Source organism: Vombatus ursinus, unplaced genomic scaffold (assembly GCF_900497805.2).
Source record: "Vombatus ursinus unplaced genomic scaffold, bare-nosed wombat genome assembly UNPS02014870.1, whole genome shotgun sequence".
In the NCBI taxonomy this organism is placed as follows: Eukaryota; Metazoa; Chordata; class Mammalia; order Diprotodontia; family Vombatidae; genus Vombatus; species Vombatus ursinus.
In genome coordinates this window covers 4,091,064-4,106,487 of record NW_020954648.1, presented here as the reverse complement: position 1 = coordinate 4,106,487, position 15,424 = coordinate 4,091,064, and the positions used below count along the sequence as shown (strand labels likewise).

Here is a 15,424-nt window from a genome sequence, read left to right as displayed (position 1 = left end):
CTGGCCATGAATTTGAGTGAGCACATGCTTCCCTATCTTCTTTTTTATATTTTTATTTATTTATTTATTTATTCATTTATTTATTTATTTTTAATGAGGCAATTGGGGTTAAGTGACTTGCTCAGAGTCACACAGCTAGGAAGTATTATGCGTCCGAGGCCAGATCTGAACTCAGGTCCTCCTGACGGACTCTAGGGCCGGTGCTCTCTCCACTGCGCCACCTAGCTGCCCTGTTTCCCTATCTTCTGCCTCACTTGAAGTCAACATTCAGTGGCTCATTAGATAAAATCATCTCAATAGTAGCTGTTGTCTTTGCAGCTTCAAAGCTGTAAGGAATATGGTCATGTTTCCCATGGCCACACACTCCAGTTGTGACTCAGGAATACTGTTTGGTAGAAAACACGTAAGCCATAAAGAAAAATAGTGCAGTCAAGGTGGGGAACAGATCCCTCTGGTCTCAGAGTCACTTTCCCAGAGCCACACGATTCCTTTATTCTAGCTCGAGGGACAATTTCAAGAGTGTACAATTACTTTGGAGGAGTATGAAAGCAAACAGAGCATTTGTAGCAACTATAGATTTGTGTAATCTATAATTAGATATATTTATATGATAAATACATTTGCAGTAATCTATATTTGCTGTAAATACATATTTGCAACAAATATAGACTGAGTCATAGTAATTAATTGTATGAATAGTTTTGAGGGGCAGCTAGGTGGCGCGGTAGAAAGAGTACCAGCCCTGGAGTCAGGAGGACCTGAGTTAAAATTTGGCCTCAGACATGTGATATTTACTAGCTGTGTGACCCTGGGCAAGTCACTTAACCCCAATTGCCTCGGGGGGGGGGAGAATAGTTTTGATAATGCAGCATTGCATGAATATGTAATAATAAAGTTGTAGGTTACCCCCTCCCAAAAAAAGAGTATAGTCTCTGGGTACTCATTCTGCATATGGATACAAAGTCATACTCTTAGAGATAAGTGTATTGTGTGTAATTAGTAATGGTTAGAATGATAGAATTGCCAAAATAGACATGAAATCTCATGTGAGCAAGATTATATTGAGTCTACCGGAGGCAATTTTATGAGGGAGGGCTTTCACCTGGTTGGGAATTTAGGTCACACAACAAATGAAAGCTACTTTAAATGCGGCTATCTAAAGGCTTCTCTCCCCATAGGTAAACTCCACAACAGTTAAGTTCTCTGCATCTCTGGAAATATGAGGATATGAGAGTACAGATAAAGTAGACTGAGTTTTACCTTTAGATTTTAAAGCTTTTAAGCTTGCATAGGTCTGTGAGATTTAGAATGGACTGTCAATACAGAATACAAAGACCTTGTTTCTTACCATATAACCAAAGCCTTGTGCATGGGTTAATCCATAAGCATTAAATTATGTCTGATAGAATTTATCTACACTGAAGGCATAAAGCCCAACTAGTATCAGGTATATAAGATGCAGAGAAACTATAGCAGTATTTTCTTAACATGTTAAGAGTCAATTTTCCTAAAACATGAGAAGCATTCAAATGATAATATATTCATCATTGAAAACAATAATGCAAACAAGATTACTTCACTCCTGAAATACTCAGAATTCTTACCAAGTATCCCATTTCATCAAAAACTTCAGGAGAAACAAAATGATAATCAACTCGATCCCCTTCCCCAAAGTAGGGAAGTCTTGTGGTGTGACAGGCACTGAAAGATATAAAATAAATAATCATACCAGTTTCCATTACATTTAAATGTGATAAAAAATGAATGGTTAAAGCAATTTTTTGGAGAAAAACCAAATTTGCATTTTAAAAAATGATTAAGATTTTAACTCTCTGTGATTCTATGTAAGCAGATTACTCTTATTATGGATTCAGGAAATTGTTGGTCTTTGTTATCATTGTGCCTCATGGGTCAATATTGCAGAACGATAAAAATCACAAGAGGTAGGGAGCCCTTTATCACGGAGGGATCTTAGGGGTTATTTTGTTGAACCTCCACCGTAAATATGAATCTTCTCTGTACATTCATGACACAGCCGGCCCTTTCTTGAAGACCCTGGAATCTTAGACAAGCTATACATGTTTCATCTTAGATAGAATAGAAGTAGCATGTACTTTATCTGCCTAAGAAGGTTGTGATGTTTATATTCTATCTTCTTCTCAGTCAGTTGACATTTTTTTGGATCCCAGTTTTTTAGGAGCATGCTTAGTTCTTAGGATTCTAAGGTTTTTGAGCTGGAAGGGTTCTAAGAGGCCATTCAGCCAAATCCCCTCATGTTAGATGAAGAAACAGCTCACACAGGAAGCAGCATCTCCCCTTCCCACAAAAACTTATTCTTGACCTTGCTACTCCTCTTTGGCTACCATGTTATGTCTTAGATTCATTTTAATGCATTTTAGTGCCAATTTTTTAAAAAGAGTGGTTTCCTTCACTGCTTCCATTTTCTCACTACTCACTTGTTCCTCAAAACCCTTCACAATCTGCCTTCCATGCCCAACTACTCCACCAAAGCCTTTCCTCCATGGTCCCAATGGCATCCTTGGCACAAAATACGAGGCTTTTCCTCCACTCATCCTCTTTTCATTTCTCCGCAGTATTTGGCACTGTTGATAACCTACCCCTGGCCCCCAACTCCTCTTTTTTCTTGATACTCTCTCCTCCTTTGGCATAATTGACATCATATCATTCTCACAATTCCCCTCCTACCTCTCTCACTCTTTTCTTTTCGGTCTCCACAGATGGTTCCTTATCCTTCTCCTGTTCCATAAATGACTCCTTGCTACCTGTTGTTAACAACACTAATAGTAGTTGAGTAGTGCCTTATGCTTTTCCAAAACATCTCAAATGCACTCTCTTGTTGAATCCTCTTTCCAAACTTCTCAAACAGACAAGACACATGGTATTCCTATTTTATCTAGGATGAAACTTAAATATAACTTTCCTCATAGCTAGCCAGTGTCAAACCCAGCCCCTAGAATGCAGGTGTCATAACTCAACTGATGGCCTTTTCCCTATACTATATTGCTTCTTTTGTTGCTGTGTGCTCTGGGGATCCCCAACTAATTCTGATAGCATACTATGCAAAAAAAAAATCAATTTAAAAGGTAAATCTTTTAGATGGAAAAACAACCTAAAAATATATTCCATACTATCATGCTATAAGAAATGATGAGCAGGTGGACTTCAGAGAAACCAGAAAAGACTTATGTGAACTGATGCTAAGTGAAGTAAGCAGAACCAAGAGAACATTGTACAAGTGACAGCCACGTTGTGTGATGACTAACTTTGATAGACTTATCTCTTCTTAGCATTGCAAGGATCTAAAAAAAAAACAAAACTCCAAAAGACTCATGATGGAAAATGTTGTCCACATACAGAAAAAGAACTATGGAGTCTGAATGCAGATTGAAGCATATTATTTGCTCTCTCTCTCTCTCACTCTCTCTCTCTCTGTCCTCCTTTGTTTCTTCTTTCTCATAGTTTCTCCCTTTGGTTCTAATTCTTCTTTACAACATGACTAATGTGAAAATAGGCTTAATATGAATGTATATGTTGAGCCTATATCAATTTACACGCCCATCTTGGGTGGGGGGAGGAAGAGATGGGGAGAAAATTTGGAACTCAAAATCTTATGGAAGTGAATGTTGAAAATTATACATAAGTAAATAAATGAACAAATTTATTTTTAAAAATTCCAAATCCAAATATTTTCCATTATTAACAATACTGTTCCCCTCCATTAGTACAGATAATCAAGAGACCATAAAAGTTATTTGTGAGGGACTGTCTGATGTTGGCAGCTGCCAGGTTGGGTACTGTGGCAAGGGTAGGGTAAGATCTGGGTATTTTGGAAATCGAGGCAGGGACTGTGGTAGGCAGAGTCGTGTGTACTGGGATGGGCTGGATACGGAGAAGCCATGAGGCAATTGGGCAGTGCTATGAGATAAGCTGGGTGCAAGGAAGTAGCCGAGCCTGAGCTCCTGAGGCAAGGGGTGGTGCCACGTGGGAGTGGGATGGCAGAGGACTGAGTTCCCTCTGCTTAGTCCCCTCCCTATATGCAACGTCATCCCCAGATGCCTCTTGTGACCTTCCTGACCTCCGGGTCCCTTTGTGCAGCACTGACCCAGTCCCCTCCTGAGTCTGACTTCCTAGGTCACGTACTCTTGTCTATGCGTCAATCCCAGATGCCTCCTTCCTGTATCCAATCCTGGCCTCCTACGTCACTCCCTCCCCCTTGGTGTGCTAAACTCAGACAGCCCCTTCTGGTATCTGACCCTACAATCATTGGCTAGTAGCGGGCTGGGGAGGAGGGGCTAAGTAGGTACTTAGGAACAAGCGTGGTCAGATCACACACGTGCGCTCTCCCCTGGCTCCTGCCCTGTTGCTCTGGCCTTGCTGCTTGGGCTTGCCATGATGGTTTGCTGTGTTGGCCTCTGAATAAAGCTCTGGTGTTGGTGCCTCCCGATGGCTTGTCTCTGTGTGGTGATCCGGCTGAGGACCGAAGACCCGGGAGTGGGTAAGACTCTGGCAGTGTACTTCTTTTAGGAGAAGTGGGTACTGGCGCACGACTGGCAGAAGGTCGGCGTGCGGCCCGTATAGTTATTTTTAATATTTAATATTTATTTTAATATCTATGTTACATTTGGATTATAAACCCACGACAGCAAGGAAACTCTAAATAGAGGTTGCCACAATACCTTAAAATTAGTTTTGCTATGTGAAGACACTAACAGACCTTGGTAAAAGGATCTCAGTCAATCAATTGATAAGAATTTACTAATCATCTATAGTGCTATGTGGCAGGCATTGTACTAGGTGCTAAACCTTTCCCAGATTAGTAGGGGCATCTGACTCAGTGGAGCAGGTACCACCTTCTTGATCCACTCTGCTGTGACCTTTCTACACCGCCAGAAGAACTGATTGGACAGGAAACTTTATAGAATTTCTTACAGAGAAACATAATTTGAATTAGCAGTAACTTGCACAGCTAAGAATGTACTTGGGAAATATTCATTGATTTTATTATGATTTATAGCTTCTACCCAGGCAAAGAAAACAATGGTCTCATTAGCACGGTGGTAGCCAACAGCACCTGCATTTACTGGAATGACACCTTATGAACTCTACTCTTGGTTCATGAAAAAGGACCCAATCCCACTGATAAATATCTGAAGCTATTGTCCAATTGTCACTTGTAGAAACATTATATAATAGGCTGTCCTACATAGGAAGGAAACAAGCATTTATTAAGCATCTACTGTGTGCCATGCACCATGCTAAGTACTTTACAACTATTATATCATTTGATCCTCACAACAACCCTGGGAATAAGTGACATTATTAATCACCCTTATTTTATAAATGAGGAAACTGAGACAGGCAGAGGTTAAGTGACTTGCCCAGGTCATACAGCTTTTAAGTTTCTGAGGCTGGATTTTAACTCATGTCTCCTTTACTCCAGGCCCAACTCTCTATCTATTGTACCACTTGGTCACTCCTGGGTAAACCTAAATATAAACACCCCAGAAAAGAAATGTATAATAGAGAAAACACCGAAATATTGCCAAAACTAATGACACCCGACATTTATATTATTTTTTTAAAAGGAGTTTTAATACGCATATTTTCCCTCTAGGGAGAAATATAACATACTATACACTGTTTTTCCCATGTTCCTTGATCACTGGTTAGTTAAATCACAGTAAAATCCTATAAAATGGGTCAAGTTCTATTAGTTTCATTTGGCAGATAGACAAAGACAAATGTTAGATTCTGGCTGCTACAACACTAGCATTATTCTAAGGTGAGAGTGAGCATTCTATCGTATCTGAAGGACGCTAACAAACTGAAGGCTAGGATTGAAGAGGATGGTGAGGTGCTTGGAAACCTGGGTGAGGTTACAGGAACTAAAGATGTTTAGGAGATTAATCAAATGATGTTTAGTTTTTACAAAGAACTGGCTATTTCCAGAACATTCCTTTGGTAGGGAAGACAGGTTTTTGTTCCTAGTCTTCACATTTGGGAAGTGATTACTTTAAATACTTCCAATGACTGCCACAAGAGAGTTGAAGTGGGGTATCAAATATTAAGAAATTTTGTACTCAAGGATAAAAATTCTCCAGTGCAGTGAAAACTATTGCACTAGAGAATTCTGTTGCTGCAGAACATCACCACAGACAAACCAATTAAGACAGCAGGCCATTAAATTTAATGCTGTCTATAGAGGTAAAAAGTTAAGCATTTTTTAAAATGGTAAATTCTATTAGAAGGTAATACAAAATTAAACTGAGATTTCATTTATGCTGAAAAGCAAATATGAATAGCTAGTATTCATATATCTCTTTAAGGTTTACAAAGTATTTTCATTTCATCCTTCTAACAACTCTATGAGTTTGGTGCTTTTATTAATCCCTGTTTCACAGGTAAAGAAACTTGAGGATGAATGAGGTTAAGTGACTTGCCTAGGTGACACAGCTAGTAAGTTTCTGAGACAGGATTTGAACTCAGGTTAACTTGACTCCAAAGCTACTTATACCACCTAGCTTGTTGTTGTTTTGTCATTTCAGTCGTATCTGATTCTTCCTGACCCCATTTGAGCTTTTCTTGGCAAAGTTACTGGAGTGGTTTGCCATTTCCTTTTCCAGTTCATTTTACAGATGAGGAAACTGAGGCAAACAGGGTTAAGTGACTTGCCCAGGGTCAGGAAGCTAGTAAGTGTGTAAGGTTAAATTTGAACTCAGGTCTTCCTGATTCTAGGACTGGCATTTTACCCACTGCACCACCCAGCTGCCTTTGTCACCAAACTGCCAGATGTTAATTAACAATTTACTCATCTGCTATAATAGGCAGGCAGGCAGTTAACAATCATTAATTAAACACTTGCTAAGTGCCAGGTACTATGCCAAACACCAGGATATAAAGAAAGGCAAAAATATGGTCCTTGCCCTCAAGGATTCAACATTCTAACGAGGGAGACAGAATATAAATTACTATATCACAAGATACACACAATGTAAATAAAATGTAATCTCAGAGGGAAGGCAATGGGGGGTTAAGGGGAAACTAGGAAAAGTCTCCTAAAGAGTATGGGATTTGAGTTGGATTTTCAAGGAAGCCAGGAGGCAGAGGTGATGAGGGAGAACCATTCTGGGTAAGAGTGAACACCTGTGAAAAAGCCTGGTGTTGGGGAATTAAAGTGCCATGTGTGAAGAACAGTAAGGATGACGCTGATGGATTGTAGTTACACAAAGAGGAATAGAATGTAAGAAGACTGGAAAGGAAGGAAGGAGCCAGGTTGTGAAGGACTTTAACATCTAAGAGTTTATAGGGAGTCATTGAAGTTTAGTGAGTTGGGGCAAGGGGAGGGAGGGATGTGGTCAGATCTGTGCTTTAGCAAAATCACTTTGACAGCTGAGTGAGGGATGGATGGGGAATGAGAAGCTTGAGGTAATAGAGCAGTTATTCATGGTTATACAGCTGGTAAGTGTCAGGTTTAGAACTTGAACCCAGCTCTGTCCTTCCTTCCATGATGTGATGCTTCCTCTTCAATTGCATGCCCTACTGAAGGTAGATGGGGAACATCATCACATCTTCCCTCCCCGTCAGGGGTCTGGCCAGGGTAAGTGAAGATGCTGTCTTGTATTCACTGTCATGTCCTTAGCAACTAGCATAGTGCCCCTGCACGTAGCAAGGGATCGCTGTTCGATTGATGAATGAATGAAAATGGATGGTATCTCATTAGGCCTAGGAAGGTCAGCCCAAGGGCATAATCATGGGCCAAAAGAAAGGAATGGTTCATAGAAGGTACCTGGTTTACCTTCAGTTACTGCCCTTCACTGGAAAGTTCTCATATTCGGAGTTCAGGACCATGAAGACAGAGACATCCTTGGAAATTGGACATCTTTGCCATTGTCTCTCTGGAATTATGTCAAACATTCTTTTAAACTGGTCTGGAGATCTTGATTAGTTGGCACAGTGATACTTTGAGGTTTTATTCTCACATTGCAATCTAATTTATTAGAATATATTAGTTAATTTATTAGTTGCTTCTGGGTATCTGAAATATTTTCCTCATCGGAATTGGTGTCATGAGATTAAGTGAGGAATATGATTTTGAAAGTCTAAATAAAATGGGCCTATTCAAAATACTAATTGCACTGTCTGATTATGATTAGCTTAAGAAAAAAGAGACTGAAAAATAGTATTAGAAAACCACTTGCATTTTGCTTTTCTTTGCTTATCTTTTGTTGAGTCACATTTCCAATTTGTTGCTGTTAGACTGCTAGTCTAAAATCAATCTCTTTCTCATCCATGCAAATAAAGGGAATATTTCAAAGAAACACGAACCACAATCCCAACTTGATGTCTTACTCTCAAAACCTTTGAAGAGAGAACATCATCACTTGGAGGACATTCAGGATGGCTCTGGCTTCCTGTAATTTTTCTCAGCTTTTATTTTGTTCTGTCATCAGGCAAAGTATCTGCTTCAGAAAATCACAACACTGACGTGAGGGAGAAAAAAACCCACCAAACTTTCTTTTTCCTTCCTTGTGAAACATGCCACTCCTTGAAAAGACACAAGCGCACATCAAGGACTGAAAGAGACACGCTGTTCAGTGTATGCTAATAGAAGGCTGTCACTAGTACAAGTTTATCCAGTGGAGCAAACCTGAACATCACAACATTGTGATTCATACTGACACATTGTGTTGCAACAGGATGAGACTGCTTTCAAACACCATGATGTTGCATTAAAAAGAAAAGTGTTTCCAGGCTCTGGAGAATTATTCTGGGCTGGCTCTGAATTAAGTCGTGCATCTGAAAAGTTACTGCCAAGAAATGCTCTGTTATAGCGTAAGAAAACTCTGTGAAGAAGTTGATATAGTGAAGAAGCTACCAGCAGGTGCATGACGTCACTGAACGGCATGGAGAGGTTGACTGGTTTTGCAGCAGGAAATATTTAGCTTCTTGCTGCTTGTTGGGCAGTTCTCATATGGAAGACAGTTCGACAGTCATCCCTGCTTCCACGTGGCATGGTACAGGCATGGCAATAGGCAGCCAGCCATTCCCAGACAATTTAAGTATGTATCACCAGACCCCCATCCAGCTCAAAATATTAACCATTTACTCATGAGGACCAAGGCTTCGACGTCTTCTCTCACTCTCAACACCAATTGATATTTATTGACCAGCTACTATAACGCCTACTTCTGGAAATCTCCTCACACACTAGGGTTCTTAAAACAGAATAGATTCTGCAAAATGCTATGGGTGCCTTAAAATAAGATTCAGACTTAACATCTGTGGAGTCTTCGTAGCCTCACAAACCAATGAACAAACTCACCCATGTCTGAAGAAAGTACTGAATTGCCTGCAGAGACGGTGAGCAAGTTCACGTTTCCCTCCGGCTTGTGGACCAACTAATACCAGCATGGGGTAAGGGGCATCGAGGCTAGGCAAGGTGCTGGAACAACACAAAAACAATCACATCTATGCTCAGTTACATGATATCTAGATATAAACCAAATTTACTTCTATTACTACTGTAATTGCTATTAAAATAAGGAAGGGGAGAGGAGGAAAGCACTTAAAACATCTACTATGTGCCAGGCACTTTTTACAAATATTATCTCATTTGATCCTCACAATGATCTTGTGAGGTAGACACTATTATTATCCCCATTTTACAGTTGAGGACACTGAGGCAAACAGAGGTTAAGTGAATTGCCTAAATTCACACAACTAGTTGAGTGTCTAAGGCCACATTTGAACTCAGGTCTTCCTGACTCCAGTCACAGCACTTTATCTGTATATCACCAGCTGCCTCTGTAATGATTATTTTTACAAACATAAAATGTATTAACTACAGTGATCCTTTCAAAAAGCTAAAGGATCACCATATATAATGTTCAGATCAAACATAGTCATAAAGTAAAAATCCAAACATATATGTTTAAGGAAAAAAAAAGAAAATGTTGAACTTTAGCTTACTTGGGGACTTTCCTAATATAGCTAGGGACTGGACCTTTGGTATCATCAATTTAGGGAACTCCCAGGTGAGAAAACTCCCTCCAGCAATGCAAGTCAGGACCTCCTCTGTACCTTACAGTCTTAGACCCTTAGGCCCTCTGCCTAGGGCCCACAGAAGCTACCTGGCTTGCCCCAGCTCCCAGAGCCAGCGTGTGTCACAGGTAGAACCTGACTCCAAGGCCATCTCTCCACCCACTCACTGTGTAATGCTGCTTCTCATTGGCTTCTAAATGGAATCCCCAGTGACCTGTAACTTTTCTTTCTAGTAATGACCTACCAGGCATTTCATTTGTATTTCGCTGGTATGAAAGTAAAGTTTAATAAATTAAAATTGATTACTGATTTTGATTTAACATGATAAAGTACCAGAAAATTAGACTTTATAAACATTAAATTCATCAATCAGAGAATAAAAAAGAATTAGATAGATTTCATTAATGGATACAATGTATGGTTTCCTAATTGAACACTGGCATACTGAGAAATGTAATTTAAAAAATTGGTTGTTACCTTAAGTACTAAACCATATGTTCACCTATTTGAAAGTACATTAGCTCCAAAGAAAATTAAAAGGCTTGCTTGAAAGATACAGTTTTATTAGCAGATATAAACAGACATGACTTTCAGGAGAGGGAATGTTCAGAGGGACGGAAACAAAAGGGAAGCTAGCTAAGACATGGAGGTGTAATAATCAAAGGCATTGGTGGCCATTTGGTGATGTTCCTATTTTCCACCCATGCTAAAATTAGAACCTCTGAAAGCAAAGCAGCTATTTTTTTTTCTTGCTGAGGCATTCAGGGTTAAGTGACTTGCCCAGGGTCACACAGTTAGGAAGTGTCAAGTGTCTGAGGCTGGATTTGAACTCAGGTCCTCCTGACTCCAGGGCTAGTGCTCTATTCACTGTACCACCTACATGCCCCTTAAAGCAGCAATTTCTGATTGAGAAAAACATCAGTCTTTGTCCAGGGGTAGATCAGAAATGATCAATCACTTGATTATCCAACTACTGCACCAGATTTTGTTTTACACATATTTTTATATGAATATATCCATAAGCATGAGACAACTAGCATTTCTTAGTGGAAAAAAAACTCAAAATAATGAAACCATACATGTTTCTGTTAAGTCAAATGTACTTTTCCAGAAATACTCAAAGAAATGATAAAAACATTTTGCACAAAGAATGCAATGAACACATTTTACAATATTCAGTACCTGGGTTATCAAACTGTACAAAAATTATGTCCTTTGTTGAAAACTAAAACATTTTACTCTTCCTGGGTTCCCAAGAATACAAAATGATGGCGTAAATTCTATATGAAGATCAGACATTTTAGAGCCACTTAATCCCAGAGGTTTTACAAGTATTTTTTAAAATTCCTTTAGATATTGATATAATTTTTACATCCTACACTTGTAGCACAAATGGCTATCTGCCCCAACAGACTATTTAAAAAGAAATAAAGAAACTATTGCAAACCTGTCTCACCAAGCTTTGAGGTGGCAGACCAAATTCATTTTTCAATTCAACCAAGTTGGATTTCTAAGCTCATTTCTAAGCTGTGTGTAATGAAAATGTTAGCTTTTCCCTTAGGCTAAATCTAAAGCATGTATAAATGCAAGTTATTATTACTACCAGAGGGCTATCCCAAAGATCTTTATTAGTTTAAAATTCTTTGACAGAAGTATTTAGGTGTTTACTCAAATGTTAATGAACAATTCTCTATGGCATTATAGACTAACTCAATTCTCCTAATGAGGCCAAGGCCACAGATTGCAGTTCTTCCTGGTATAGGCCATTTTATTACTTCATGGCTATAGCCATATGCAAGCTCTGTTTCCAAAATCAAAAGTCACTTTGAGACCTGTACCATTGGTCATGAGGGAGCCCGGGATGATCTCCACTGGAAAAGAAGAGCATCATCACCTTCAGCTACAAAGGACAGCAGATGAGGAAGCAGGACTAGCACAGTCTTGTCCAAGCAAACTAAGCTGGAGCATTTTCTAACAGAGGGAAAGTGGTATTACCAAGGGGGACAACATCCTCTAAGACAGCGCCAAAAAACACCTCGGGCTGCTTTGGTGAGCTTGAGCACCACCCATGTGTGGTCCTGAGTGTGGACCAAGAATGGCTAAATGCACCTACCTGTCAAAGATCCTCTGAGGCTGCATCATGCTGTTTGCAATGTGGGTCAGATGATCTTGAGCGGCGACTACTTCAGGGGGAGGGTTATACTTGTTCAATGCTCCAACCTGTTTCCAGAATTAGAAGTAAAAATGGAAGGGAGTGGGGCAGCAAAGAGGGGGAGAGGGAAATGAGGTCACCATAGCAAATATCTTTATAAAGAGGAGAAAGTTGTTTCCTAATTAAAAGTTCCAATTCTCATGTTTTGCTTATTAAAGACTGCTCACCCAATTCAACTCTTGAGAATAAATGAACTCCTGAGATAAATTAATAGAAAATAATAAGTGGAAATTGAGCTGTTCTTTATTTACTCATTTACAACTTGTGTTTGGGGAGAGGACGAAGTAAACAAAGCTTTAAAGCTGTGATTATATGTGATAGATTTTAAAAATCCAATTTTTATCATGAAAGGAGGGAACAGCTTAAATTTATAGTCCTAAATATCAATGTAGCCTATTTTTCTAATCCATCCTTAGTAAAGAATAGTAATAGAGGATTTTGATAATGTTCTCTTTAAACTCCCTTTTTATTAATCAATGTGCAAAATATTATTTTTAAAATGTCAAAATAACCTTTTAAAATAAGAATCACAGAGTGTTAAGAGTTGGGAGGGCCTTTGCAATTCATCTAATATTAGTGGGAAAGGCACAAATTTTAGATTAAATATTAAGATATACCCTACAGTTTATTATGGAGATAAAATACATCAAAAACAAATAGCTATAATACACAATATTTCATTTAAGTATTAGAAAATTAAAAAAAAAGCAAAATGCTATGTGAAATGCTAAGTTCATCAACAAGGGAGATTAATTCAATTAAATGAGCAATTATCAAGTACCTACTGGGTGCTAGGTAGTAGAGATGTAAAGCCAAACAAACATCATGGAGGATTGGACTTTGATATATGAGTATGGATACCATGGGTGAAAGAGGAAAGAAGAACATTCCAAAAGCATGGAGATCCCAGTGTGTCTGCTCAGAGGGGAGAGACTAGTACATTGAGTTTCAAGTAGCACACTCAGTTTGAGTGGGTGAAGGGAAATAATAGGAAATAGGAAATCCCAAATACCTTTGGAAAGGTAGGATGACCTCAGAATGTAAGGGCCTTGCATACCAGACAGAGGAGGCTGTACTTTGCTCAGCAGGAGCCACTGAACACTTTTGAGCAAAGGAATGACATGATATGCATGAGAAAAGTTCTTCTGGTGATGGAATAAAGGATGGATTGGAGAATTCACTGGAGGTGGGAGGAGTCCAAGAGTCTAGGCAGATATTAAGGAAAACCTGTACTAAGGAGATGACAGTGAAAACAAGGAAGGGAGCGGGATGCATAAGATACTGCAAAAGTGGAACTTATGGTACTTGATACCTGATCTTATAGGAGAGGCAAGGCAAAAGAAAGAATGAAAAATAATCCCATGGTTTTATAATGAGCTCAGTTTTAAACATGCTGAGTGTGAGGTTTTACTGGGAGATGGAGTATAGGCAGAAGAGAGGTCTAGGACAAGAAATGGAGATTTGAAAATCACGTGCATAGAGGTCACAGGGAGCAGATGAGAATGCCAATGTGGGGCAGAAAGAAGGCTAAGGATGGACCCTTATGGAAGGAGCATTTACAGAAAGAGGAAGAGAAGCAGGGACTGTGGTATCTCTTAAAGCAAAGCCAAAGAGTATTAAATACATGGGCTTGGTCAATAGTGATGAAGCTGCAGAGAGATCAAAGAAGATGAGAGCTTTATAAAAGGCCACTGGATCTGACAATTAGGAGGTCATTGACTCACTCTAGAGAAGTTTTCCTGGAGTGTTGAAGGTGGATGCCTTATTATAACAGGAGAGGAGAGGAGAGGACAGGAGAGGAGAGGAGAGGAGAGGAGAGGAGGGGGGAGTAAGGGAATGGAAACATGGAGTGTAGAAAATTTTTCTAAGAGATTAGCTGTGGAGAGATAGGGTGGTAAATGGATGAATTAGAAGGGTCAAGGAAATGCTTTTTTAGGATTGGGATAATCTGCATGTTTGTAAACAAGTAGGAAGGGAGAGATTGAAGAATAATGACAAAGAGAAGCTTTTGAGGAAGATGTTTCTGGAATTGAACAAGGTATTGGAGGAGGCAGGAAGGAATAGGATTAGGGGAATAGTTAAAGATATTGGCCTTAGTACAGAATAGGTATATCACTTCTTCTGTGACCAAAAGGAAAGAAAGGCAATGATGCTAGGGAGTTATGCAGAATGGAGGAGAGGAGATAACACAGGTAAGGGAACTCATATAAAATGACCTCAGTAATCTCTGAAATAAGAAGCTAGCCATCTCCTATAATTTGGGAGGGAAGGGATAAAAAAGGAGATAAGGAAAAACAAGAGATGTTAGCTATGAGGACTGAAATAGATCATCAATAAGGGTAGAGTAGAAGGACTGTGGAGCATAGCAAGAATCCAGCTGAGATTCATGTGCTAAAAATATCAGTGAAATATTAGGTAGAATCAGTTTGAATTTGTGACTTTCTCCCACAACACTCAATAAACTCAACTGCCCCTGAAGCAGAAACAGAGGAATGGGACCACCGGGATTGACCAGGAGCAACGTTTCACAGGTAAAGAATTATAGGAAGCTAAGGATTAAAGAGACCCTAGGATCACTAGATTCTAATTACTACCCTAGAATCCTTTGATTTCTTGACCTTTAGTCATTCTTGGTAGTGAAGCATTAAAATGATAGACCACTGGGTTAAGGCAACATGATTTAATTTTGTTCAGTTGCTTAATGATTTAAATATTTTTAAAATTTTAAAATCTCTACTGATACTATAATTGATACTATAATACTTAGACTATAAGTGCCAAGAAAGAGAGAGTTATCTATATCTGTTTAATTTGTTTAGCTGTGTACCCCTCTAGGATAGAATAAAAATGCCTCAACTTGGCATTTAAAGCCCTTGATAGTCTGGCTCTACCACATTTCCAAGTTTAGAATATAAGCTCCTCAAGGCAGAGATGGTTTCACTCTCTCTGTATATGCATCCCTAGCACATAGCGTAATGTCTGGCACATAGCAGGTACATCTATTGCTTGTCAATTATTTCATATTGCACCCCTTCACACACTCTGCATTCCAGACAAGATGGCCTCCTTCTTCTCCAAACCCAACATTTTTGCTTCTCCTTCCTTGCCTTCGGAGAGGCTGTCCCCAGTGCCTAGAATGCCCTCTCTCCT

The 15,424-nt window shown here is 39.3% G+C and overlaps 1 protein-coding gene across 1 annotated transcript in view; it reads right to left on the bottom strand.

Annotated features, from left to right (window-relative positions):
- Nucleotides 1–15,424, bottom strand: part of LRGUK (leucine rich repeats and guanylate kinase domain containing) — a 131,155-nt gene that overhangs the window by 81,224 nt on the left and 34,507 nt on the right. Inside the window, exons 10-12 of the mRNA XM_027842357.1 lie at nucleotides 12,176–12,282; nucleotides 9,344–9,463; nucleotides 1,605–1,701 (exon numbers count right to left, since the gene is read on the bottom strand). Coding sequence (XP_027698158.1) covers nucleotides 1,605–1,701; nucleotides 9,344–9,463; nucleotides 12,176–12,282 — 324 coding nt within the window. The remainder of the gene's footprint in view (nucleotides 1–1,604; nucleotides 1,702–9,343; nucleotides 9,464–12,175; nucleotides 12,283–15,424) is intronic.